This window comes from Nannobrachium achirus (genome assembly GCF_963921795.1).
Source record: "Nannobrachium achirus genome assembly, chromosome: 10".
In the NCBI taxonomy this organism is placed as follows: Eukaryota; Metazoa; Chordata; class Actinopteri; order Myctophiformes; family Myctophidae; genus Nannobrachium; species Nannobrachium achirus.
Genome location: NC_137819.1, coordinates 55342456 through 55367745, shown reverse-complemented (window position 1 = coordinate 55367745; position 25290 = coordinate 55342456). Strand labels below are relative to the sequence as shown.

Here is a 25290-nt window from a genome sequence, read left to right as displayed (position 1 = left end):
GTGAAAAAAAAAGTTAACAATATTGTTTAATAATATTGTCGATATTCAAAGTACAAAACAGCCAGCTTCTTATTTCAGATTCCCCCACCTCAAGACAAACCACCGGGGGATTACAGTTATTTATTTAGGCTTACGACCTCGAATCCGTTACAATTCATGTTACTTGAGCACCACCTCGTGGCTAAAAAGCTGCACTATATATAATACAATGTACTTCAGTTTAATACATCAGAGTAAAAAAATAAAACAAAATCATATGAAAACATAAAAATAGTTCTGTAAGCATTAAAATACATCACAGTAAAATAAAAAGACAAATAAGCACCGTTTTAATTGCTGTGAAAGCCATTTGTAAAACACACAAAAGAGTTCTGCATGCATGAAATGAAACAGCTGAAAAAAAAATACAAATGCAAAAAAAAAAACATTTCCTGCACATGACTTAATTTGATATTTTCAGTTTTCTGTGTGTTAATTAGATGGAAAAGATGAATCTCAGTCTGCATTCATAATTTATGATCGAGAAAACAAAGTCCCTAAAGTTTGAGTGCCCTCATATTTGCGGCCTCTGGGCTCCAGTAGGAGGGGTCCCATCCCAGGAACCAGCCGGTAAATGTGGGGGGTTCATAATTCTGCTGGATGATCACCACCGGAGTCCGTTTGTCACGACCGCCTGGGTCTGTCTCAATGTACTGCTTGGCTGCAAGGGAAAAAATAAAGTCTCAAAGAAGATCAACAGGAGATAAATGCATCCTGTAGCACAGGAGCTCAGAGATTGGGCTATGTATGAAGATAGTTTTTTAGAGAGGACAGTGTAGAGGTAACTGGAAACTAGGGCAGAACATGGGTCAACTGCACCACAGACATGGCGATTATTATGTGGTCTATGAACAATGAGTTCAGCTACCATTGTGCTTTAGAACATTTCTTAAAGTCTGCATTATGTAAAGTTCATGTCCTATCCTGGATTGGAAAGGGTCTAAATCTATAAGTGAGTATAGGGAGACATATAGAGACCTTTACTGATACATATAGATTGGGTAAAATATAGTTATTAAAATACAGCTACAACTGTAAACTCTCAGTAACATTGATGCCTTTAATTTTTGGTTCAGTTTGATGAGGCCAAGCACTCTCATATTTTGTTTTATGTTTAAGGAAAATATAATAAAACAAAACAAAAAGTAAAAACCTTGTACACATGAGGGACAAGTGACTCACCCGCTTTGACAGATTCTGTTCTCTCAATCTCATTGGCATCCTGGCCAATCCAGACAAACACCTACAAGAAAAGAGACACATATGGACACTATTAGTTTGAATGTGTGGTTCTCAACCTTTCTAGGTCGTGAGCCCCCAAAATAATCATATTTTAATTGGGGAACCCCCACCCTGACAAGCACTCTGAATGTAGGAGTTGAAGCATTCAATTTTGACTTGGTTCCACAAATCAATATTTTGAAAATAGCAGATATATAGGCTTGTAATGCCTCGCGTTGCAAGACTTCTGAGCTTGTAGATCGGCTAATTTCTTATATTATGTGACAATTTGGCTAATGTTTGACCAGCTTTTATAGTATAGTTGGTTGATTAATTTTGATGCAGTAATGGTCTTTTTCTTTTTTTCTTCTCTTTCTTTTTTTAGGTATTAAAAAGCTCTTAAAAGTCCTAAAATTTTCACTTCACTGTCATCTGGGGACCCCGTTAAAATCATGTGGGGAACCCCCTGTGGATCTTGACCCACAGGTTGAGAACCACTGTAGTCCCTCTGGAAGTTTGGTTGACTTCCCATGCTCACCCAATACAATACACCCATACGTATGTCTCATATATTTCACCTTTACTTCATATTGACATTCATTTGGCATATTTTGAAACATGCTATATAACACACAGTAGTGTTAATTTAAGCATTTGAAACTCTGAGAACTCTCAGAGATTTATGTTCTGTATGGGTTTTTACCTGGTCCCAAACATCTAACAGCATCACGTCATCTTCTGCCAGGTCAGCCTGAGTAAACTCTCCAGGAACCTCTTCAACCTGCAGAGCACCAGTGTTAATTAACTCACATAATAATAACACAATAACTTATTTCAATACTGGGGTAATATTTATTACATTTACTGTTATGTGAAGGAAATGTTTTGCAAACATAACAAATGAATAATAATAAATAACATATTACTTAGCACAGAAAGTATTACTGTAAACTAATTACAGTACTTTAGGTTGCAACTTATATCTAATGTACAGGATTACATTTTCAAAGGGACACAGGATTGTCTATTAACTATTCGGATCAAAATGTAAAACTATTTGCATATTTGTATATATCCATGTAAAGTATACATGATTGACACAATTAAGGTCTAATATTTCTATAGGCTAATTGCTACAAAGCCTGTACATCCAATCATTTTGGGCATAAACAAGAATAATAAAAAAGAAGAATAAACATACATTTAAGTCTGCTTATGATGAAATGACGGTATGTGAAGTGTTTTTTTGTCTGGCGACATGACGGTACTTACGGTGAACCTGCCAGTTTTGTTGGAACAGCCAAACAGACGAGGTGGTTGAGACATGTTCTGACTCTCCAGACCGGCTGATGTCTGGTAGTCTTTTTTACCCCCTAACGCTGCCCAGAAATCAGCTGCAATACAAACAAGAAAACGTCACAATGATGGAGATTTAACCACCACATCCCTATTCTGGGGTGAACATTCTGTAAAAATAGCCAGTCTACAAGCTCACAACACGTCACAATGCAACACACTGTGAGTCTGTACGTTTTGGTGGAGAATTGGTGTGAAGTAATACTAGTGTTCATAGAGCGTTATGGGGTTTAAATAGTTAAAGAATCACTAGAGCAGAGACCCTCAGGTTAATATGCATTATTATGCCATGGACCCCCATTTGACACGATGTTGATCTGTGGGACACAAATCTACACAATATTCATTTAACTCTGAGAGTGTACAAATGAAACTGTTAGCAGGTCCATTTGGGTCATAGCCTAACTATCAAACATTTTTATCTTGGGACCCTCTGGAAACCCCTCAAGGATCCCTGGGGGTATTTTCAGATGGGGGTCCGCAGGCAAATACATATCAATTTGGGGGTCCTTGACATGAAAAGGTTTGAGAACCACTGCACTAGACTAGAGCGGGTGCTTCTCTTGTTCATTATGTACAGTATAATTTCTGCTCCGTTACCAGAATAAAATAACCTGGAACTAACAGTATCCGCATGAAATGTTAGATTTTACATAATTTCCTTAATGCAAATGTGCTGTGTCTGAGGGTCAATGGAGCCTGTTTTGAGAAAAAACGATCATTGTACCATTAGTTGTAAAGGGTGGACTGTGACCAGACGTTGCTGGTTCAAATACTTGCTCAGACCTTAATCAACAACTATCAATGAAGTACTGTACCAAAACAAAGTACTTAAGCCTAACTGCTACAGGGGAGGTGCTCAACAACAACTATGAACATTGGTTGAATTAAGCGGCTCTGACGTGTGAGTGGGTCTTTATTGTTAGCCTGGCATAGCCAGACTAATACACACGTGTACAGTATCTGTCAGATTTGTCTGGTTTACAGGCTAGCTGTAGTCTACTGTATGGGTGTAAACCAGAATGTTGTTTAAGACAGCATGCATGTTTAATAAACAGACCGTGGCATATACATGGACAATAACTATTTAAATTTTCCAATTTTAGTTACAGTACAGCTGTAAAAAATGTTGTTTTACTCCGGTGTTGCGTGCCTAAAATATCTTATCTAGAAGGTCACAATGTGTCTATCTGTGACTATCTTCCATCATATGACGGAGAAGCCTATAAATTAATCATTAGGATTAATTACCTGGCTCCTGTCCTTCTGTGAGGCGCTCGGCTGGGCAGTTCAGCACTTGGCTCATATATTCTGCCCCTTTCTCCTCTTCAGTGCTGGAGCCCTTGCCCACCCACAGATACCCCTGTCCGCTGGGCATCTTCAGTAGGTAGGCATCGTTGGAATTTAAACTGGCAGCACTGGCCTCAACCTGAAAGAGAGTGTGACACGAAATCATTAAATCAATATATATACAGCATATATACAGTATATAGGGCTGGGCTGGGCAATAGGCCTATTGATATAGATTTAGGGATATGAGACTATATAGTCTGTGGTTTTAAATATAATAATATCATGATGGCATAAGTGTTTTCCTTTCCCGGTCTAATACTGTATGCCCTATATTTAACAAAAATAATATGTTCAAAACATTTCAATAGTGAAAATAGCCGATCCACAAGCTCATAACGCACCACACGCTTTGTGAGCTTGTTTATCGTGAGCATTTATTGTCACAATATGCTATTATTGTCACAATATACGTGGAGGTGTTTGGTCAAAAATATTGTGATATTAATATATAATTTAATATTAGGCTACATTTGTAACAAAATGTAATTGTACAAACTCTATAACAATAACTTAAATAAATAAACTTTGTATAAATACTTTTGTATAAATATGCTCTGGCATGACTGCCTTGAAAAATGTCATCCTTACCTCAGCAATTCTCGTGATGGTATCAAAGTTCTTGCGTGCCTGGAAGAGGCGCGTTTGTGGCACGGGGGCCTGACCTCCTAGGCGGGAGGTGCCGTTCTTGTAAATGATGAGAGGCTTGGACTTGAAGAGGCTCAGGAGATGTGGTGGCTCCTTACCTTGAGATACCCTGACCTGAGGTCACAGAAGGGGAACATTATACACACACTGAAGGAAAAACTGTCTGCAACCATGGCTAAAAGCATCCACTAGGTGGCGGTTTAGCACAATTTACTGCTCAGTATGCAGCAAAGTCCAAAAGAACAGTAATAAGTGTATTGTGTTTTTTCCTGACATTTAATGATATGCAAAGTGCTATACAAATAATAATGGTAATAATAATTATTATTTTGAACAAAAGTGTCAGATTAGGACAATGGTGCTGTTAAGTCTGACATCATTTTGTAGGCAGAGGAGAACTTTTGGGGCCAAAAGGCCCCAGCGCCCGTGAATCTTTTTACTATTTTTACTATTTACAAATTTTTCTTCTCTTTCTTGTTGAAAGGAAAGTGGTAGAATTATACTTTAGTCGTTATTTTTGTCTCGGATCTGTTGAAATAGCGAGGGACAGATATTGATAATAAATCTGCTTGGAGGTCTGACTACAAAATGATGTCACGGCTTAAAAGCCCCATAAAGTAGGAGTGTTCAGTAGGAGTCTGCACATGTTTCTATGTCAGGTTAAACATTGTTTACCTGCACAGCATGTCCTCCTAGTGATTTATCCAGCTCCACCGTCAGGAAGGCAGAGACTGTCACCTCATCCAGGGTGCTGCTCATGCCCTGCCTGCAATAAAAAATACACAAAGAAGTAATTCATTAATTAACCAGTGGCGGACAAATTACTCAACACAACCCCCTGTACTTAAAGTTGTACCATGTAACTTTTTTTATAAAACAAATCTTAAAATTGTCCTAACTGTTAAATCACTAAAGTTTTAGAACACCCACTCCGTTATTTTCAGCTTCTGAAGCCTTCTCTTTATATGTTTTCTTCTTAGCAGTGACAGGGGCGGGATTTCGCGCCAAAATGACGTAATCTGCATCATCTGTATACGTTGTGTATACGTTGCCCAATCACATCGCCGATCATGCACACATGGTACACTACCGGCCAATCATAGCTTATCTGCTCTGGTCTCCAGGAAGCGCCTCCGCTTGGCTACAGTGTTTACCATGGTGAAGGATTTTAACCTCTTAATCCACAAATCCTGGCCAGAAAATTACGTTCTACCATGCGTTCTACCCCTCCACGGATTACTATCGGTCGCGGTGGTTTGCGGCGCCGCTCCGGTGGTCCGCGGTGGTGGTCCGCGACGACTCCGGCCGAAAAACGGCCGAAAAAAGCAATACCGCTACTGACCACTAGTTGAGCAACTTACACAGTATAGCTTTAAGTCAAAGAACTCCTGGTCAATAATCACTCCACTACAAGTGAAAGTATAGCTCTGTCAGATTTGTGCTTGAGTTAAAGTACTTAAAGCGGCACTATGTCACTTTCAGGGACGTGCTGTCCATTGGGAAAAGCCTGAACGGCCGGTTCATTCCCGGCCGGTCCAGGCCGGCCATTAGGGAAAAAAATTAAATAAAGTGTCGGCCTTCGTTCCATTTTGGGGGCTGGGTGGCCAAAGTAAATCATCACTGTCGGGCAGAAACCTTGTATCTCCAAGTTTCAAATTTGTAAATCTTTTCGTAAAGTAAAGCCCTGCTTCATCAGACAAGGCCGTCGCACAAATGTAGCAAAAACAGCAGAAAAAAAAACTAGCAGATCTACAAGCACACAACGCCTCGTGGTGTGAGGCGTTGTGTGCTTGTAGATCGGCTGTTTTCACTAGTTTCAATCATTTTTAAAATGATAAATACAAAACAAACGGTTTTGGACATACAAGGTTTTCACCCGACAACGACGAAATATAAATCATGTAATTGGCCCACTGGCTTGTCACTTGTCATGATCTGAAATGGCAAATCTTTGAGTAGCAGCAGCGCTATCAGCGCGCAATGAGGGCCTCTCCAACTCTTTTTCCCGGGCTGAATCAGGGGCCCAGCATGTCCCTGGTCACCTTTTTGTCCAATCTGTATGGTAGAGTGTGTTTATATAAATCATACAATTGTGGTGGTTGTATTTTGTCTCCCTGTTCTTTATAGATCTTGTCAAAGGTCGTGTCTCACCTAGACACAGGATCTGACACAAGGGTTCTGACCTTCTTCAGGTCAAGATTCAATTTATCCCCTGAGCAAGCAGGCCGGCTCTATTAGCTCAATATAATAAATATTTCAGCACTTGCGCAGGACACCGGGCTCAAATCCGGGGTACAGCTAAGTATTCTAAAGTAGATGCTATTAAAAATGCTTAATTATTATTTTTTTAAATCCAGAAAGTAACAGATCTACAACCAATGCAACATGTTCAGAACTTGTAGGTCTGTTATTTACACTATTTAAAAACAAATAGGGCTTAAGGTTAATTTCTATTGTACTTTTTCACTTCCTAGAAATATCAGAGTCAAAAGTAGCCTACAATATTTGTCTTTGAAAGTGGTTGTATTTTAAGTGTCTTAAAATACAAATATTATAGTAATATAGTAAATAATATAGTAAAGTACAGATACTGACAAAAGGTACAGTGCTCAAGTACTGTAAATGTATATTGTTACTGTCCACCAACCACCATTGACTACAATTACTGATTGTTTATTATCAAATGAGGAAGCACGGTGAATGGAGAGCTCCAGATATGATCACACACAATGCAGGGTATGCAAATCAAGAGTTATGCTTCAGTTATTTACTTAGCGAGTTATTATGACACAGACTGCTACTTATCAGCGGCAGAAGATCAGCGGTCTAATCATGACTGGACACAAATGCAGAGCTCCTCATCTGAGCTGATGGTTTCCCTATGCCCTACTATCAAACACTGAGGCTGTGTTAGCATTCTATACATTTAAGTCTGTTTTAAGAAATCTGCTGACATGCAGCTATTAGCTATAATGGACAACTGTTGCTTCAACCAAGGACGTGCTGGCCATTGGGAAAAGCTCCCGAACGGCCGTTTCATTTCCGGCCGGTCCAGGCCGGCCATTAGGAAACAATTAAACTGTTTGCACAAAAGTAAAAATTAAACTGTTTGCACAAAAGTAGTGAAAACAGCAGATCTACAAGCACACAACGCCTTGCCTAAAATGATAAATACAAAACGGTTTTGGACATAAGGTTTCCACCCGACAACGACGAAATATAACTCATGTAATTGGCCCACTGGCTTGTCACTTGTCATGATCTGAAATGGCAAATCTTTGAATAGCAGCAGCGCTATAGAGAGATCTCTCTCTCTATAGCGCGCAATGAGGGCCTCTACAACTCTTTTTCCCGGGCTGAATCAGGGGCCCAGCATGTCCCTGGGCCTTCAACTGTTGCTTGCTTTAGTTGCCTGCTTCAGTTATTTACTGCAATCCTGAAGAAAGGAACTTTTAGGGCATTTGTCACTAATGAGTGTTGTCTATTTTGTGTCTCTCTCGACCAAAACTGTATTCAGGAGATTGTACTGGTGATGCAGTCTCTAGGAGCCCTCCTAAATATATTGTCTAAGAATATTTCTAAGAATTCTTTTACAAGGCACACATGCACACTGGACCACCATCGGTGTACCTCCTCCTCTTCAACCTAACATAACAGTATATTATAATTACATCGTATTCACTAAATTTGTTCTAGAGTTCTTTTTTTAAATGCAGGCCTAATAGTCAAGCAGCGTGATCTCCAGGTGCCCAGCAGCACAGCTGACAGGCAGGGGAAGAACAAATAAAGACTGCAGTACTTGTCTCTGGCACCTTTTCTATAAAATATTTATACATTTTAGTTGATAAAAATAGTTACTCAATCTTGATTACTTTCACTACACTGGTGCTGTGTAAAACTTCGTTTTCAATATTCTTTAGTTACATAGATGAAGTCTGTTTCAGTTGATTGAGTGACTACCCCAACCCTCCCACTCCTTCTTCTTCTTTTTCATTTCAACACAACAGAATGTCAAGACAGCGTTTTTCTTCTTAAATAGCAGTTAGTGTTAACACTCTTGCAATATAAGGGACAGTAACAGACTGGCAGGCTGAACAGGCTTGTGAAGATGGCATGCTCTGGGGTGGATGTGGTGGTGGTGGTGGACTGGTGGTAATGGTGAGAACATGGAAGAAGCTGGTGGCTATCATGCTTGCTAACCCCTTCCACCCAACAGACTCAGTCAGTCCTTTGTGCCTGGAGCCAGGAAGATGTACAATGATATGCTAACGGACACTCCACAAGCAGGCTTTCTGCCTGGTTTGTGGACTAATATCAATGAGATTCTTGCTCATGCTATGACCCTTTTCCCATTTTTAGGCTCTTGGCCTTTTTGGCTCTCTTTTTATCTGGCTGTCTATTTTTTATCTGGTATGTTTTTATTAACTTTTCTGTGTTTTTTTTGGACTTGCTGTAAGGACCATGGTGACTGAATTTCCCTCATGGGATCAATACAGATCTATCCTGGCTATCCTAATATCTAAAATATCTAAAAGCTCAAAAGACGTGAGCTTATAGATCAGCTATTCTTTGCATGGGAGCGACACCAGCAAATTACGAAGTAGGCAATAACTCAGGCTTTACCAGGTGTAGATAATCTGTCCTCCTCTGTAAGTGTACAGAATGATGTAACAGTCTCCACCGTAGAATTGACCGTAGGTTTGGGGGTCAACAGGAACCCTGCCATTGCTCTCCACTCTCCAGATCTGCACAACAAGAAAATGATAGGGTTGAAAGGGTCATTTGGATCATCTATTGATTGATTAACTGGTAGGCTAATTCAATAATATGTTTAGTGATGTAAGGATGTGTGGAAAAATTGCAAATGCTGGGTAAACACATTATCTTTACCGTAATTAGCCTACCTTATTATATTATCATGTTATGGCCTAAATGAACAGCACACAGATTCATCAAATAATGGGGTAAATATCCAACAGATTCATCAATTACAGTACTAAATAAATGAATTAGTTGCAGTCTAACAGTCTATTTGTTTTCGGCCTAAGGCCAACAAATGTTACACTACGTGGATTGAATACATTTGTTACCACACAAGGTTTCAACTAGGGCTGCAACTATCAATGATTTATTCTTCTAGCATAATCAACGTGAAAACATCGAATAGATTTACATATATATTTTTTTACTTTTTCTTTATATACATTTACTTATATTTGTATAATTAACTCAACTGATTGGTTTGCAGCCCAGGTTTCAGCATGGTTTTACATAGTAGCCTAACCAATGGTTCTCAAAGTGGATTCCAGGGACCCTCTGGGTTCCTTTAGAAGGGTCTAAATTGAAGTATGTAACTCTGACAGCGTACAAATGGAACCGGGTCCATTTGGTCCATTTGTATGCTTTCAGAGTAAAGAGTAGACCTTGAAATGTGAAGGTTTGAGAAACACTAATGCTCTGGTACCCAGGGGCGTCACACCAAATTCTGGGCCCTTGGTACAAGGATTCACTGCGGGGCCCCTGTGCTTTAACTATTGAAAAATAGCAGATCTACAAGCTGCGAGCTTGTAGATCTGCTATTTTTGAAAAATCATGAAAAATCTTTGAATATTTTAAATCCTTCTGAGTTTTTTTTTTTTTTTTTTTTTTTTTTTAAACCTATGTTTCTATGTCAGTGGAGCTCAAACCTTTTCATGTGAAGGACCCCCAAGATGACATGTATTTGGCCACGGACCCCCATCTCAAAATATTTAGTTCCAGGGACCCCCCAGAAGCAAAATCTTAGTTACAAATGTTCGCTTAAAAAATACATATATTCAAAAATGTGCACACATTTTCACGACTTTTCAAAAATAGCAGATCTACAAGCTCGCAGCGCAGCACTCGGTGCCGCGCTGTGAGCTTGTATATCTGCTATTTTTCAATAGCTAAAGTATAAAATACTTAAGGCCCCTCCACCACCTTGGGCCCTAGTAACTCAGTCCCACTTTCCTACCCCTTGTGACGCCCCTGCTGGTACCTGTGTGTCCCCGGTCCCATTGTCCACCATGTTGTAGCGGGCTGCCATGTGACGGGACTCATGGAGCTTGGAGGCATCGAACTCCACCTGCTGGATCCTGGCGATCCTCTCTGTGACGTACACCTTCCCAAAGCCCTGGCTCTGGTTCTGATCCTTCCAGCCCGAGAAGAACTGCTTGAAGATGGGAGTCTCCCCGCCTTCTGGGAGAACCTGGATCTGTAGGCGGGGGATCAGTGGTTAACTAAAGCAACCTGCGGGTTGCTTTAGTTAACCACTGGGGACCCCAAGGGGACCCCAAGGGGGGGTCCCCAAATTGTTTTGTGGGGCTCCCCAGATGATTACGTTAAAGGGCCTACACCATGCTTTTAAAACTATATTTTTTGTATAAATATATGCTCAAAATTGAGTCTTAGACAGGTTTTAACCCTCAACAAACACTCTGACCATTCTTTTTGTTTGTTCTAGCTCTACTATAATGAGGCTCTCCAGCTGCAATACCAAAACGGCCTCTGTTTGCTCAGGGGCGCATCTAGTGGGGTTTTTCCAGAAAAAGTTTTTTGAAAAAAAAAAGAAGTTTTTGAAAAAAAAAGTTTTTTGAAAGTGTTTTGAAAAAAAAAAAGTTTTTTGAAAAAAAAGTTTTTTTTGAAAAAAATGTTTTTGAAAAAAAAAAGTTTTTTGAAAAAATGTTTTGAAAAAAAAGGTTTTTGAAAAAAAAAAATTTTGAAAAAATTTTTTTTTTTAAATTTTTGAAAAAAGATTTTTTTTGAAAAAAAAATTTTTTTTTGAAAAAAAAAAAGTTTTGAAAAAAATTTTTTTTGATTTTTTTTTTTTTTTGACTCTGAAAAAAAAACGGGAAACGCGTGTGACGTCACATGCGTCAACTCTCAGAACAGCACTGTTCTGAGAACCCGTGGAAAGCTTTTCATCTCTGTCTTCCCAAAACCAGAGAAAGACACAATGTACAGAAATAGGACTTTGTGAGGATAGAAGGTGCCAGTGGGACCCCAAAAAAAGGTTTTAAAATAGAAAAAGTGAAAATTCATGGTGTAGGTCCTTTAATGTGAAACATTGTTTTCTCACTCAACAGTAAACAAACCAACATAACGTTTAAGTGTATAGCTGCACATTTCTAAAGTGACAATTAAGGACTTTTTAATGCCTTTAAAATGACAAATTAAACCTTGGCCAAATGTTAAAATATTAGAGGCAGAAACTGTGAAAATATCCGATCTTCATGCTCACAACGACTCACATTGCGAGGCGTTGTTAGCATGTAGATCAGCTATTTTCACAATAGAACCGTGTTATACAAAATGTAATGCCTCAACTCTCAGTGCTCGTCAGGGTAAAATATGATTATTTTGGGGGCCGCGGCCTGAAAAGGTTGAGAACCACTGACATACAGTGCTCTAGCGTCATGTCCAGGGGGTGTACTCGCACATCAAGCTGCCTCACGCTGATCTATAGGCCACATGCCTGAAAATAGCTGATCGTCTATTTTTGGTATACTGATTATACACATCAGTGTTACTGGCTGATAACATTCATATACCTTGGTGTTTGCTGGGTAGCCCATCTGTTTGATAAAACCCTCCGCTGTCTTCATGGCTTCTTTCCTTTCATTGGGGTTGGCCTTCTGACCTGCAGGATATACATGAGATGAGATCAATGCTGATATGCAAACCACAGCCTGTTGCATTGTCGACGACGATAAGCCCATTTGAAACAACACTGCAGCCTCGGGGGCATACTAAAATATCACCAGACGATAATATACACAATGATTTAGGTTAGCTTTAGGGGTCTGAATACAATCTCAAGAGATAATGGATGACCAGAAAAAAATAAATTCGGATCACGAGAACCACATGGGAACAGTGAGTCCATTGTGGATCTCATAATTCACGTGGCCAGCCCCTGACGTCTATCTGTGTGTAAATGTCAAAGACGTATCTATGATGACACATGACTCCAAATTTGGGCAAGGTTTCAACCTGAACCGAACCCTATAGGCCAGGGTTCCCCAATAGGCGGCCCGCGGGCCATTTGCTACCCCAGTAATAATGGTGGTATAAGAGCAGCAACAACACTAGTATATCGTCGTTGTCGGGTGGAAATCCTGTATCTCCAAATTTGTACGTTCTTTCGCAAATCATACAAGGCCGTCGCACAAAAGTAGTGAAAACAGCAGATCTACAAGCACACAACGCCTCGCGGCGTCTGTTTTCACTAGTTTAAATCATTTTTAAAATGATAAATTCAAAACAAACGGTTTTGGACATACAAGATTTTCACCCGACAACGACGAAAACTGTCGCTGGAGTAGTGGGAACGCCACCGTCGCCCCCTGCAATGTTGTGGCCCTCGGCTTGGTACCCTAGACATAATTCGGCCCTTGGGGAAAACTAATTGGGGAACCCTGCTATAGGCCCATAAAATATGTATGTCAAATATTTCAAAAACTATACATGATTTGGATGCAGTTTGCCAGATTAGCTCCGGACAAACAGACAGACACACAGACACAGACCCTCTTATAGACGACCTGCCACCTAGAGACCCACGCCATAAAAAAATAAACAATGCTTTTATTGTTACCGCACTTATCTAATAGATACAGTAGGAGTTGTACCTTTCCACACAAAGATCATCTTGTTCTTGCCATTGTCCAGAATGAAGCATTCATCTGACAGCAGGTGACTCTGTTGAAACGGGTTCTCCTCAGACACCAGGGTTGTCGTCATGGACCCCGACGCGTCAGAAATCTGGTGACAACAGAACAGACAGCCACCGAATCAGTCAGTGATGAGGCACTGGTAGGGACAGGGTAGTGTGTGTGTGTGTGTGTGTGTGTGTGTGTGTGTGTGTGTGTGTGTGTGTGTGTGTGTGTGTGTGTGTGTGTGTGCGTGTGTGTGTGTGTGTGTGTGTGTGTGTGTGTGCGTGTGCGCGTGTGTTGTGAAGAGGTGCCATGTGTGCTTTCAAATGGTCTTTCAATGCGCCTTTACTGGAAAGGCTGGATGGGGGTATAAATGTGAGCTAATTCCCTTGTGTAACATCCCGTGTTTCTTCAAGTTTATCATAGTCGAAAAGTTCTTTCCACATGTGCTGCATTTCAAGCAGTTGCGTGGCTTGTGATAGTTACTGAAGTGAGTATTTAGGTTTTTCGCAGTATCAAAGGAGTTAGGGCATATTGGGTTATAGCAGCGCCGTGGTACTGTATGTACTGTATGGCAGCAGCGTGCTCCCTTAAATGCACAAATACATTTTCGTTGTACTGTGAATGTACTTGTACGTGTGGGGTAATGTCGCCATTCCGACATGTCACCATTCCGACATGTCACCATTCCGACATGTCGCCATTCCGACATGTCGCCATTCCGACATCCCACCATTCCGACACATTTTAGTCCCACCATTCCGACAAGGGCAGCAAATGGTGACAGTTACACTTTTCAGCCACTAGATTGCACCATAGTATTAGAAATCCTCAGGAACAAAATGGCATGTAACTGTGGAATGAATTAACCTTTTTTAATAATTTAAAAAATCACTGAATCAGAGGGACAACCTGCATCAGTGGACCCCCGCAGACACAGCGGACCCCTGGGGACCCCCTTGCAAAAAAAAGAAAAAGAAAAAGCCTTGACATGTTTCCAGTTTATATTGTAAAATCAATGTTAACTTATCTCAGAGAAGCAGAGAAGTGTATTTGGTATCACAAGCTCTGAGTTATAGACAAGGGTCCATTTGGTTCCTGTTATCCATCATTAAGCTAGGGACCCCTTGGGGACCCCTTGGTACTCCCTGAAAGATGTAGCTTAGTATGCAATCTTTCTGGGGGGAGGGGGTATGGGGTGGTGGTGGGGTGAAGAGAATGTTTATAAACAAACCCCTGCCTGACTAACGACCCTCTTTCATTCCGCCAGGAATGTGTTACTCAGAGTGTGGAATACCAAATAAACTTCCAATATATTTCTTCTATTTTTCTTTTTCTATTATTTATTTTTTACTTATTTTTATTTTTTGGAAAAAGGGGGGTCCCCGGTGATTTAAGGGGTCCCCCGTGGGGGTGTCAGTGATGTCTTTGAGGGTCCACTGATGCAGGTTGTCACTCTGATTCAGTCACTGATTCAGTGATTTTAAAAATTATTACCAAATACACTTCTCTGCTTCTCTGAGTTAAGTTAACAATGATTTTACAATATAGACTAGAAACATGTCAAGGCTTTTTCTTTTTTTTTGCAAGGGGGTCCCCAGTGGTCCGCTGTGTCTGTGGGGGTCCACTGATGCAGGTTGCCCCTCTGATTCAGTGATTTTTTAAATTATTTAAAAAGGTTAATTCATTCCACAGTTACATGCCATTTTGTTCCTGAGGATTTCTAATACAATGGTGCAATCTAGTGGCTGAAAAGTGTAACTGTCACCATTTGCTGCCCTTGTCGGAATGGTGGGAATGTCACCATTCCGACACAATTTAACTAGTCGGAGTGGTGGGATGTTTTTCTGTCGGAATGGTGGGATGTTTCCAAAATGAAGAAGTATCACCATTCCGACAATTAGAAGTCAATGTCGGAATGGTGACATGTCGGAATGGCGAGAGGACCCCGTACGGGTACTGTTCTTTGAAAATGAGTTGATCGTTGACAAATGAAACTGTGCCTGTGTACCTGTACTGTATTGTTACAATGACAAATAAACTCTAATCTCTAAACTCTAATCTCTAAACATGCATATGATGTCTTAGCTGCGTGTTCTTGTATGTGGTTAGGGGCGGTTCTAGGATTCTGGTGGCCCTAAGCTAGATTTCTTTTGGTGGCCCCCAAAACCAGGGATGAAAGTGGCTTGAAGTTCTTGCCGGAACTCCTGGAGATGAAAATCAGGGACACCTCTTGGCCGCGTCTGAATAAAAATCATGAAATATGAAAATGAATGATAGTGATCCACAGATCATTTTGATAGTTTAATCTGTTAAAAAGACTGTCAAAAGAACCTACAGTAGCAAGTTCACACTTTTGAGTGTTACTTGCATAATATCCTATGTAAACCACACTTCACACCCAAATATGTCTGAGAAACGTTAACATTTCCGTCTTCTGCTGCGTGTTTTTAGAAGTGTTGCGAGTAGCCAACTGAAAACTTGTTATTTGTTATTTTCATGCCCTCTGGTTTTAACAAGAAACATGGAGACTGCCATGCTCAACTAAAACGTTTTCAGACTTATCAGGATGAGAAAGCAAAGCAACCTAACCTACAGACATTGTATTGCAGGGTGAGAGCAACTGTGGTTCAACAAGACCGTCATTGTCTCCACCAGCCGAAGGCACGGGGAAGAGTATGTTTTCGTCTCCGTCCGTCCGTGCGTCCGTCCGTCCGTGCGTGTGTCCTCGCAGTTTGTTACCACCTAATCTCAGTCGCCGTTGGCCTGGTCGCTGCCAAAATGAGCACACACACTCCCTGGATGCCAATTCAGAACCTCTGACCCACATTTTTCAAATGGGCCTGTTCTAGCGCCACCATGAGGCTGATGTTTGCAAAACACATTTCTGTACACTACTCTTACAGATTTTGTCCAACAATCCTACAAATCGGACGGTAGGCAGTGTCTCGACAGTCATGTGATCGACATGGATCTGTCCGATTTTGCATATTCCATCCTGATTGGCTAAGATTGGCTTCCAAAGTTTGTAGGATTGAGCCGTTTTGAACAAAATGCCTCAAATCACAAACGCAAAGTGCAATTATCATAAAATCTCACACACATTCCCACTAGGCCGAGGAAGAAATGCCACTTAAATCTTTTTAAATCAGCCTCATGGTGACGCTATAACAGGCCGATTTGTGGTTTTACCTATAACTCCACCGATCAGTTTCAAACTTTGTAAGCGCACTCCCTAGAGGCCAAGGAAAAACCCTTTCCCTGCATTTTTCACATCAGCCTTTTATAGCGCCACCATGGGGCTGTTTTTTGACAAACACATTTTTTGACACTTCACTGTTCACTACCACTACCATACCTGGTGGAGACCTGTGCTCGGAAGAGCACTGCTTCTAGTTTTTTTGTTTTTTTGTTTTATTATGCATTGTAATTTTGTATTCACATGTTTTATAGGATATTTGTATGTTTCTAAATGGACCAGAGGAAGATTAGCTGTTGCTCCAACATCAGCTAGTGGGGATCCATTAAATCCTCTACAATATGTGCACCTGATGGAGGCAATGCCTGGTAGGCCTACACAGTTTAAACTGCATGCTACACAGGGACTAGGAAGTCAGTAGCTGCCAATAAAATTAGTGCTGAATTGTCAGATGTCATGAAAGCTGTGAAGAACACACTGTTCTACTTCACCATTCTGAGGCTTGATGGATTTCACATTGTCACACATTTTTAAGTTATGCATCTAGTCAGGAGTGTTTACTTCTCCAAATTAACGGCACAGAGCTGGCTGACAATTTCAATGATGATGTCTGGGTTGTGAGCTGCATCCAGGTGCGCAAACCTACCCATACTACGTATATCAAACTCCCCAAATGCATAGAAAACTGCATTTTGCCACAGTTTTACTTAACACTCACAGCACAACCATCCTCTAATGTGGTAGCTGTGGCCCTAAGCGACCGCTTATATTGCTTATAGCAGGAACCGGCCCTGTATGTGGTCCATATGAGACCCAAGGAAATGAAACTGCAAGTTACACTGAGTGCATGAGAAAGAATTCCCTTTTTGTTGGTGCGGACTCTGAGGCAACCACAGCTTATTCCGTTGCTTAAACCTTTGGCAGTGGGTTAGGGAACGAAAAGCAAATCTTGTGGGTCCCAGAGTTGATCACAGAGGGGGAAGCCATAGTATTAATAGCCTTCTTTGCATGAACTCCATGTATTGGATTATTTCCTTGCAAGGCATTTGCATTGCTCTGTATACACGTGTGTGTGTGTGTGTGTGTGTGTGTGTGTGTGTGTGTGTGTGTGTGTGTGTGTGTGTGTGTGTGTGTGTGTGTGTGTGTGTGTGTGTGTAGTAGTAGTAGTAGTTATGTTTTCTATTTAATTGATGTGGGATGGGTCAAGAAATTATACACAGAAATAAAATATTAATTAATTCATTCATTCATTCATTCATTCATACATACATTCGTTCATTCATTCATTCATTCATTCATTCATTCAGTAGTAGTAATAGTAGATATTGTACCATGTAAAGCTTTGCCAGTTTCCTGTTGGACATGTCTGCTACTGTGTCATCACTGTCATCTCCATCTGAGAGCTCTGGCTTAGAGCCAAGGACCTGTTAAAACCAGGAGCAGGATGACTTAAATAAAGCTTAAAACCACAGGAAGGCAAACCAAGACAAATGAGGCTTGAACCCCCAAAAATGAAAGAAAAGCATCATCACAAGCATTATTAAGGTCTTGATGGATATACTGTAGGTCATGCATATTTAATGCCATATGCGCATATTTCCCAAAACCCAATCCTACACACATACAAGGAGCTCTGCATCAAATGAATGTATAACTGCTCTATATAAAAACAACTATTTAATGCATACTATACAATAGAAAGAGTGGCAAAACATTCTGACTTCCAAAGTTGTGTTTAACAAACCTCGATCAACTTTGAGGGTTCTCTTCCCTCTTCTACAACCACAAGCTTGGCACGGCCATTTCTCTCGTTGTCACGGATGCCGGCAGCCACTTGTGCTGCTTTTAGCGTCTCAAACTTGTTGCACAGGGATCCACACCACTGGTAGATCACCTGAAGACACAGACAGACAGACAGACAGACAGACAGACAGACAGACAGACAGACAGACAGACAGACAGACAGACAACAGCACAGACATTATTATTGCAAATATCGCTATAGGGGTACCACAGTTAATCAAACTAGTTGGTGTAATTGACTATGAAAAATAATCGATAATTGAATATTTAATAAAAGAATGAATTAATAATCAATCCCCATTTTGGGCATGAAAATGTCAAAATGTTGTGAACATACAGTAGCAGATCTACAAGCCAGCTTGTTGATTGGATATTTATATCTCAAATACAGTATGTGATATAGCCTATGTAAAACAAAAGATTATTCAATTAATGAAGAAAAAAAATCAAATCTCGGTTCGAAGTGAAGCGCTGAATTTTTATTCTATGTGTTCTAGAGCTATGAAATCTGTATTCTAGATCTATACATTCTGTGTTCTAGATCTATACCTTCTATGTGCTTTAGTTCTATATTTTTATGAATTCTGAATGAATGAATGATTTTATCTGGAGGGCCAAATTGTCATGTGAAGCTTGACCAATCCTCAATCCTGATTCGCACGGGACACACAAAGCCACTCCTTGGAAGCGGCTTTCACCGCTTCAAAAAAGTGAAAACGATTGACTGTTGCAGCCTGATGATGTTTTTGTGAAGAAACTATCTGCTCACATAAACGCTCCTTTCGTAAACATGCAGCAGGAGGAGTCTGTGCCAGAGGGCTTGTGTTCAAAGAGGAGAGCATTAATGTTTCAATGACAGTCAACAGAAGCAGGTGGCATCATGTTGGATTAGGATGTTTGCAAAGCACCTATTAAAGATAACACGTGACTGGTAATTTCTCACTGTCCAATGTAGACTGACTAGTTCTGTTCTACTTCTTCGTCAAAAGCTCTCTCACCAAGCGAATTCCCAGGTCGTACAAGTGCATTTCTATCTGCTGATTTTCTTTTTCTTTTCTATAGTATTCTAGTATTATTTGCTATACCCGTTGTTGTATCCATGTTTCTTTATCTATCCTGTGTTTCATAAATGCTCATCTAATTGAACCTTAAAAATGGGAAAGCATAATTTTAGATTTTAATTTTGGATATACATGTATAAGCTCACAGTGCGTCACTTTGTGCCGCGCTGCAAGCTTGTACATCTGCTATTTTTGGAGGGATGTGTAGAATGAATGGGTTAATTCAGTGGAATGAGGAAGGCATGTGGCAGGTTCTCTCACAGCTCCGAGGTCAACGATGAAGCAGTCTCCTTTGTTGAAGCTGGACCAGCTCAGGGGAACCTCCATGGCCCTGACAACACGCCGGCCCTTGATGTGGAAGAGTCTCCGGGCGGAGAGGTCGTTGGTGACCACATGTTGGAAGCCTGACGCAACGCCTCCAGTCTGCGTGGAAGAGAAACACACACTCATGCTGTCAATGTTCTCTTCCATTGCTCCTCTTTTTCCCCTTCTCTCAACTATAATGCTCCATTCCATGAGTCACTCGCTCGCCATGGCCAAACATAATGATGTTGTGGAATCAAAACACATTTTAACCACACAAACGGTTGGTTCATGATGAACTGTAGTGTCCCTATTCTGGGGTGAACCTTATTTGGCAAAAATAGCTATATCTACAAGCAGTGAATCGGCTATTTTCGGCGATAAGTTTTGGTATAGAGGGAAAAAAGAGAGGGCCTTGTATAGACCCCTGGGGGATCCCAGTCAATCTATCAGTCTGTCTGTCAGTCTGTCTGTCGAAAGCAAGGATACCACTGTGAATGAGCCTTATCAGTAAGAAATAAGATCTGTGCTCTTGGGAAATTTGCAATAACTTGAGATCACTGGAATGGGCTTGTGCCATACTTTGTACGTGATCCCTCCCTTGAAGTAGGTGGTGAAGGATGTGGATTCGAAGCCTTGTTTTTCCCTGTACTGGACAGGCCTTCCACCCAGGAACTCATCCAGCTGCACGGTGAAGATGGCTGCAGCTGTGCTCTCGTCCTGTGTGCACTCATTGCCTGCATGTGCAAGTAGAGAAACGGAAGTGGTGAGATGAGGAACTGCTTCTTACCACCACATAAAATGTATTGCATTTGCATGAGACACACTTTTATGTTCATGAGACACTATAGTCATCTTGTAGCTCACAAAGTGTGAATCTTGAGCCGCTACTCTCTCTGCCAAATGTATTCAATTCGATCCAATTCGATCTTTATTTCAGACCCAAGGGAGATCCATATCACAATAAAAGACAACACAATAAATACAAATACAAAACAAGACTTCCACCATGTTCAGTTTCTTACATACAGACAAGCAGGGACGTGCTGGGCCCCTGATTCAGCCCGGGAAAAAGAGTTGGAGAGGCCCTCATTGCGCGCTATAGAGAGACTCTCTATAGCGCGCAAGCCAGTGGGCCAATTACATGAGTTATATTTCGTCGTTGTTGGGTGGAAACCATGCATGTCCAAAACCGTTTGTTTTGTATTTATCATTTTAAAAATGATTTAAACTAGTGAAAACAGCCGATCTACAAGCACACAACGCCTACCGCGAGGCGTTGTGTGCTTGTAGATCTGCTGTTTTCACTACTTTTGTGCAAACAGTTTATTTTTTACTTTTGTGCAAACAGTTAAATGTTTTCCTAATGGCCGGACTGGACCGGCCGGGAATGAAGCGGCCGTTCGGGAGTTGTCCCGCTTTTCCCAATGGCCAGCACGTCCCTGCAGACAAGTGCGCCATTGATTCCACAGACCACGGTCTAAACTAGAGGAGAACCTGACAGAACTACGTATATGGTTAGTTATGACAGCAATGAAGTCATTTACTGACTCGGATGCCATACACATAAATCTATACATGAGATTGCGTTTCACAGCAGAGCAGGTGGGCAGCCCAACACTAACAAACATCTGGCTTGCACTGGAGCTTCTTGGAGCTCTCAGCAGCAGCCTCATACTGTCGTTGTCTGGTGGAAACCTTGTATCTCCAATTAAGTTTCAAATTTGTACAGTATATTATTTCGCAAAGTAAAGCCCTGCTTCATCATACAAGGCCTTCGCACAAAAGTAGTGAAAACAGCAGATCTACAAGCACACAACGCCTCGCGAGGCGGTGTGTGCTTGTAGATGGGCTGTCTTCACTAGTTTAAATCATTTTTAAAATGAAAAATGCAAAACGAACGGTTTTGGACATACAAGGTTTTCACCCGACAACGACGAGACAGTCATTACAAGTCAGCACGGTCGCTATATTAATTATGAGGGTGAACACATTCACTAGAAGTGGACATATGGTGTTTCGTTGGCGCAAAGTGCTGTGTGATGGACATGAAGTGCATTAGAAGTCCATTTGCAGGGTTAATGATTCATGCTGGGTGGGTTTTAAGAAGAAAGTAGACATAAAACATTAGTGGTATTGATCTGGTACTGGGAAAGGAAGTGCAGAGAGAAAGATGAAAAGAGAGAGACAGTGAGAGGGATGGACAGAGAGATGCATTAACCACTTTCAGCATTCTTATTTTGGGGATGCCATTACAGCCAACCCATTCTCACCCCCTTTGCTTCACCCTCCCGACGCCGTGTCTTTCTTTCCTTTGCTTCACCCCTGTGAAGTTTTGGGAGTGACTATTGCGTCTAGGGTGTGACGGAGACGGAGAGTTTTTGGACGAGACAGAGTCTTAGTACGCATGCGCCGACATGTGTTTACTGGAATATTTTTCACTGACGGCCGTCACGGGGAATCGAACCCCGGTCCCTGGATTTGTATTTCCACGCTCTACCGACTGAGCTAACCAGAGTGACTGGAAAGTTACTTTTTTTTTGTGCTTTTATCTTTGACAAAACGTGGAATGCTAACGTAGTCCCTTCTTTGAGCCACATTCGGAGGCGGAAGCAGTCCCCTGGTCAAGATTTACTATTCTGTCCATAACGGCACGTAATTCGGTAACGCGGCTGAGTCGGCTCATGCGGCGTTCCCACCGCTCGTCGCGGCAACTCGGCTCGCTATCGCTCGCCTCGGTGGCGACTCACGGGGGTCATCGCCGCCTGAGACGGCGCCGCTCCGTCGTTTATAGTGGCGTGAACGGTAGCGACGGGTGGCTGGTAAACCAAGAAGCCTTCAGAGCGGTATCGAATCCCGCATCAGGAACTACTTTTTTTTCTTTCTTCTTAGACCACCCAATGCGTCTGTCCCTTGAGACATTAGGCAATCCGTCCGCGTCTATGGTGAGAAGCATTCGGTATTTAAGATCGCGTCAGTTGTATGACGCAATAGGGGTGAGAACCTGTTGCTACAGCAGATGTACAAGCTCACAATATGTTGCATTGTGACATTGTGTGAGCTTGTGAATCAGTTATTTGTGCTATTTGTCGTAAGACAAACTACATAGGGCTTATGTGGTTAGCAAAGGAAGGAAGTGGCTACTGAATACTGCAGTGTGCAGCAGTGTTAGCCTGACTGCAAGCGTCAGACTTTTCACACACTACGTTTCAGGGGTGGTAATGTGCGGACTGATTTATCAGGCTACAGCAGTGTTGCATGTTTTTCTCAGTATATTAGCAGATGTTCTCTACCGGTAACAAATTACTCTTCATTCAAAGCAGTTTTTGTGTCCATACATTTACTGTAACATATAATAAAAAGTAAAGTTAACAGACATAATATGCATAACCTAAAGGTCCTATTCCCTGTTATAGAAATCCTTCTCAGGCCATCACCTTCTGCTGCAGGATCCGTCAGTCACTGTATGAATCATAACGTATTTATTTTCTTGTGTCAAAGACACAAGAGACAAACTTGCATGACTTCATACTTCACATTTTTCTGCCACTATACAAAAGTCACAAATTGTGGAATGTGGAATGTCAGGCAACACACTGTAAAACGACTATTACACTGAGACAAGTCTGTGTTGCAGAAAAGGATCAGAGATCTACCCACATATCAGATACATATCATCCGGTGAACCAGTAGGGTACAACAGCATTGAGGAGGAAATACTTGGCATAATGACTTACATAGGGGACAAAAAATTCGACTCTAAAAAGGAATAAGAAAGATAAATGAAACTGTAACCATGTAATAACTTGAAAGTAACGTTCCTAATAATGTCCCCAGTGCCCCACTCATTTTGCTCTTCCCACGAGCCCTCATCAGAAAAAGTGTAAAGTGACTACTATAATTACATTTTCTGTGACTAGATTAAATTATTCTAGACACAGATTGTACAACATATGCTGACATGGTGTAATGCGGCCCAAAATCAATCACCCAATCAATTGACAAAGACAACTTATGATACAACTGAACGGGGTGCATGGGGTGCCTCCATATCTCCCCATAGGATCCCACTCTAACAGACCTATACAGGCCACTAATCTTAACCGAGGGACATGCTTTCATTTCCCCATACACCTGTTGCCCTTAGTGCCTCTATTTTATGGAGGTGAGGGGAACTGCATACAACCTCCTGGGCTCTGTCTCCTCATCCAAAGGTCTAACAGACCTCTGTTAAAGAGTGGGATCCTATGGGGAGACACAGAGCCCCCCCAGGTGCCATGGGTACCTGGGGAGACCTAGTCCCCTAGGGCTAGGGTAGGAAGTTCAAAACAACGAGTCCATAGCAACAGCAGAATAAGCTGTTCTTCATTGGCAGAGAAGACATCGGCAGAGACGGTTGCGTCCATTTATCATGGGTGCAACACACTCAGCTGCGCTGCACAAATTTCCAAACTTTTTGTGCTGTGTTTATATACCGGTATCAATCTATCCGTCCGTCCGTCCGTCCGTCCATCCATCCATCCATCCATCCATCCATCCATCCATCCATCCATCCATCCATCCATCCATCCATCCATCCATCCATCCATCCATCCATCTATCCTCCACTGTAGCAATTCCCAGAGAAAACAGCCAACTCAACAACTCACCCAGCCAGTAGTGCAGGTCATAGTAATCATTGTTCTTTGCCTTTCTTGTCATCAGAATGACATAAGCATCTCCAGTGTAGAAGTTCCCGTGTAAACCCTCAGGGACTGGAGCCAAATCCATGTTCTCGATCCTCCAGATCTGAAGGCCTGCTGTCTTGCCCGCCTTGTCAAACTCCTTGTGGTGCACCATGTCTGCAGCCGGGGTGGTGGAGAGCAAATGAATGTGGAACCCAGGTGTGGTGAGAGGAGAGAAAGGGTCGTGCTGGAGAGGCACAGTGCTTGCTTCTGTTCCTGAGGAACTGACTGACTGTAAAGAGCCACTGTGCAGGGCTTTGCTTTCACTGTGCTTAGGAGTGGGTGTGTCTAAATTATGCCAAAGTACACATCCACGCAGACACAAACACGCATGCTTTGCAGTGGAGCTCAGAATGTTTTTAACAGAGACACCACACACACACACGCCCACACACACACACACACGCACGCACGCACGCACGCACGCACGCACGCACGCACGCACGCACGCACGCACGCACGCACGCACGCACGCACGCACACACACACACACACACACACACACACACACACACACACACACACACACACACGCGTGTGCACACACACACACACACACACACACACACACACACACACACACACACACACACACACACACACACACACACACACACACACACAAAATAGGACAGTTTAAAAATAGAGGAAATTACTCACTCCTCCGTGACATTTCAACAGTTTATTTCTATTTTGATCTTAGGGTTGCAAAAAGCAAAACCACATTGAACTTTAAGTTCCCTTTAAAGTAACCATTTCATTATCTAAATGAAACTTAAAAACCACTGATTCCACCTTGTTCTCTAGTGAATCATAGACTATTGTGTCAAAGTGGAACAAAGAGGAAGAACAAACAGTCGTTATGACAGGTCCCTGTCATTACCATCATATGATTACCATCATGTAATGGG

At 41.7% G+C, this 25290-nt stretch overlaps 1 protein-coding gene across 1 annotated transcript; it reads right to left on the bottom strand.

The window, feature by feature from the left end:
• On the bottom strand, positions 1–24580 carry scin (scinderin). Its single transcript, XM_080735146.1, has 16 exons — positions 24305–24580; positions 20238–20392; positions 19614–19775; positions 18233–18382; positions 17820–17912; positions 13266–13398; positions 12186–12274; positions 10634–10849; positions 9238–9359; positions 5290–5380; positions 4558–4728; positions 3868–4045; positions 2533–2654; positions 1964–2041; positions 1222–1282; positions 1–700 (listed from the first exon to the last, which is right to left on the bottom strand). Exons 1-16 carry the CDS (start codon positions 24492–24494, stop codon positions 537–539), a joined length of 2175 nt encoding a protein of 724 aa, XP_080591272.1. The 5' UTR covers positions 24495–24580; the 3' UTR covers positions 1–536.
• Between the last annotated feature and the right edge of the window lie 710 nt (positions 24581–25290).

What these genes read in the sequence shown, in the direction of transcription:
- scin (XM_080735146.1), bottom strand. Translation starts at nt 24,494, where the DNA reads ATGGTGCACCACAAGGAGTTTGACAAGGCGGGCAAGACAGCAGGCCTT. An exon ending in AACTGGCAAAGCTTTACATG is followed by an intron (nt 13,399 to 17,819) that starts GTACAATATCTA and finishes TGTTGTCACCAG; the next exon opens with ATTTCTGACGCGTCGGGGTC. An exon ending in AACAGAATCTGTCAAAGCGG is followed by an intron (nt 701 to 1,221) that starts GTGAGTCACTTG and finishes TTTCCCTTGCAG; the next exon opens with CCAAGCAGTACATTGAGACA.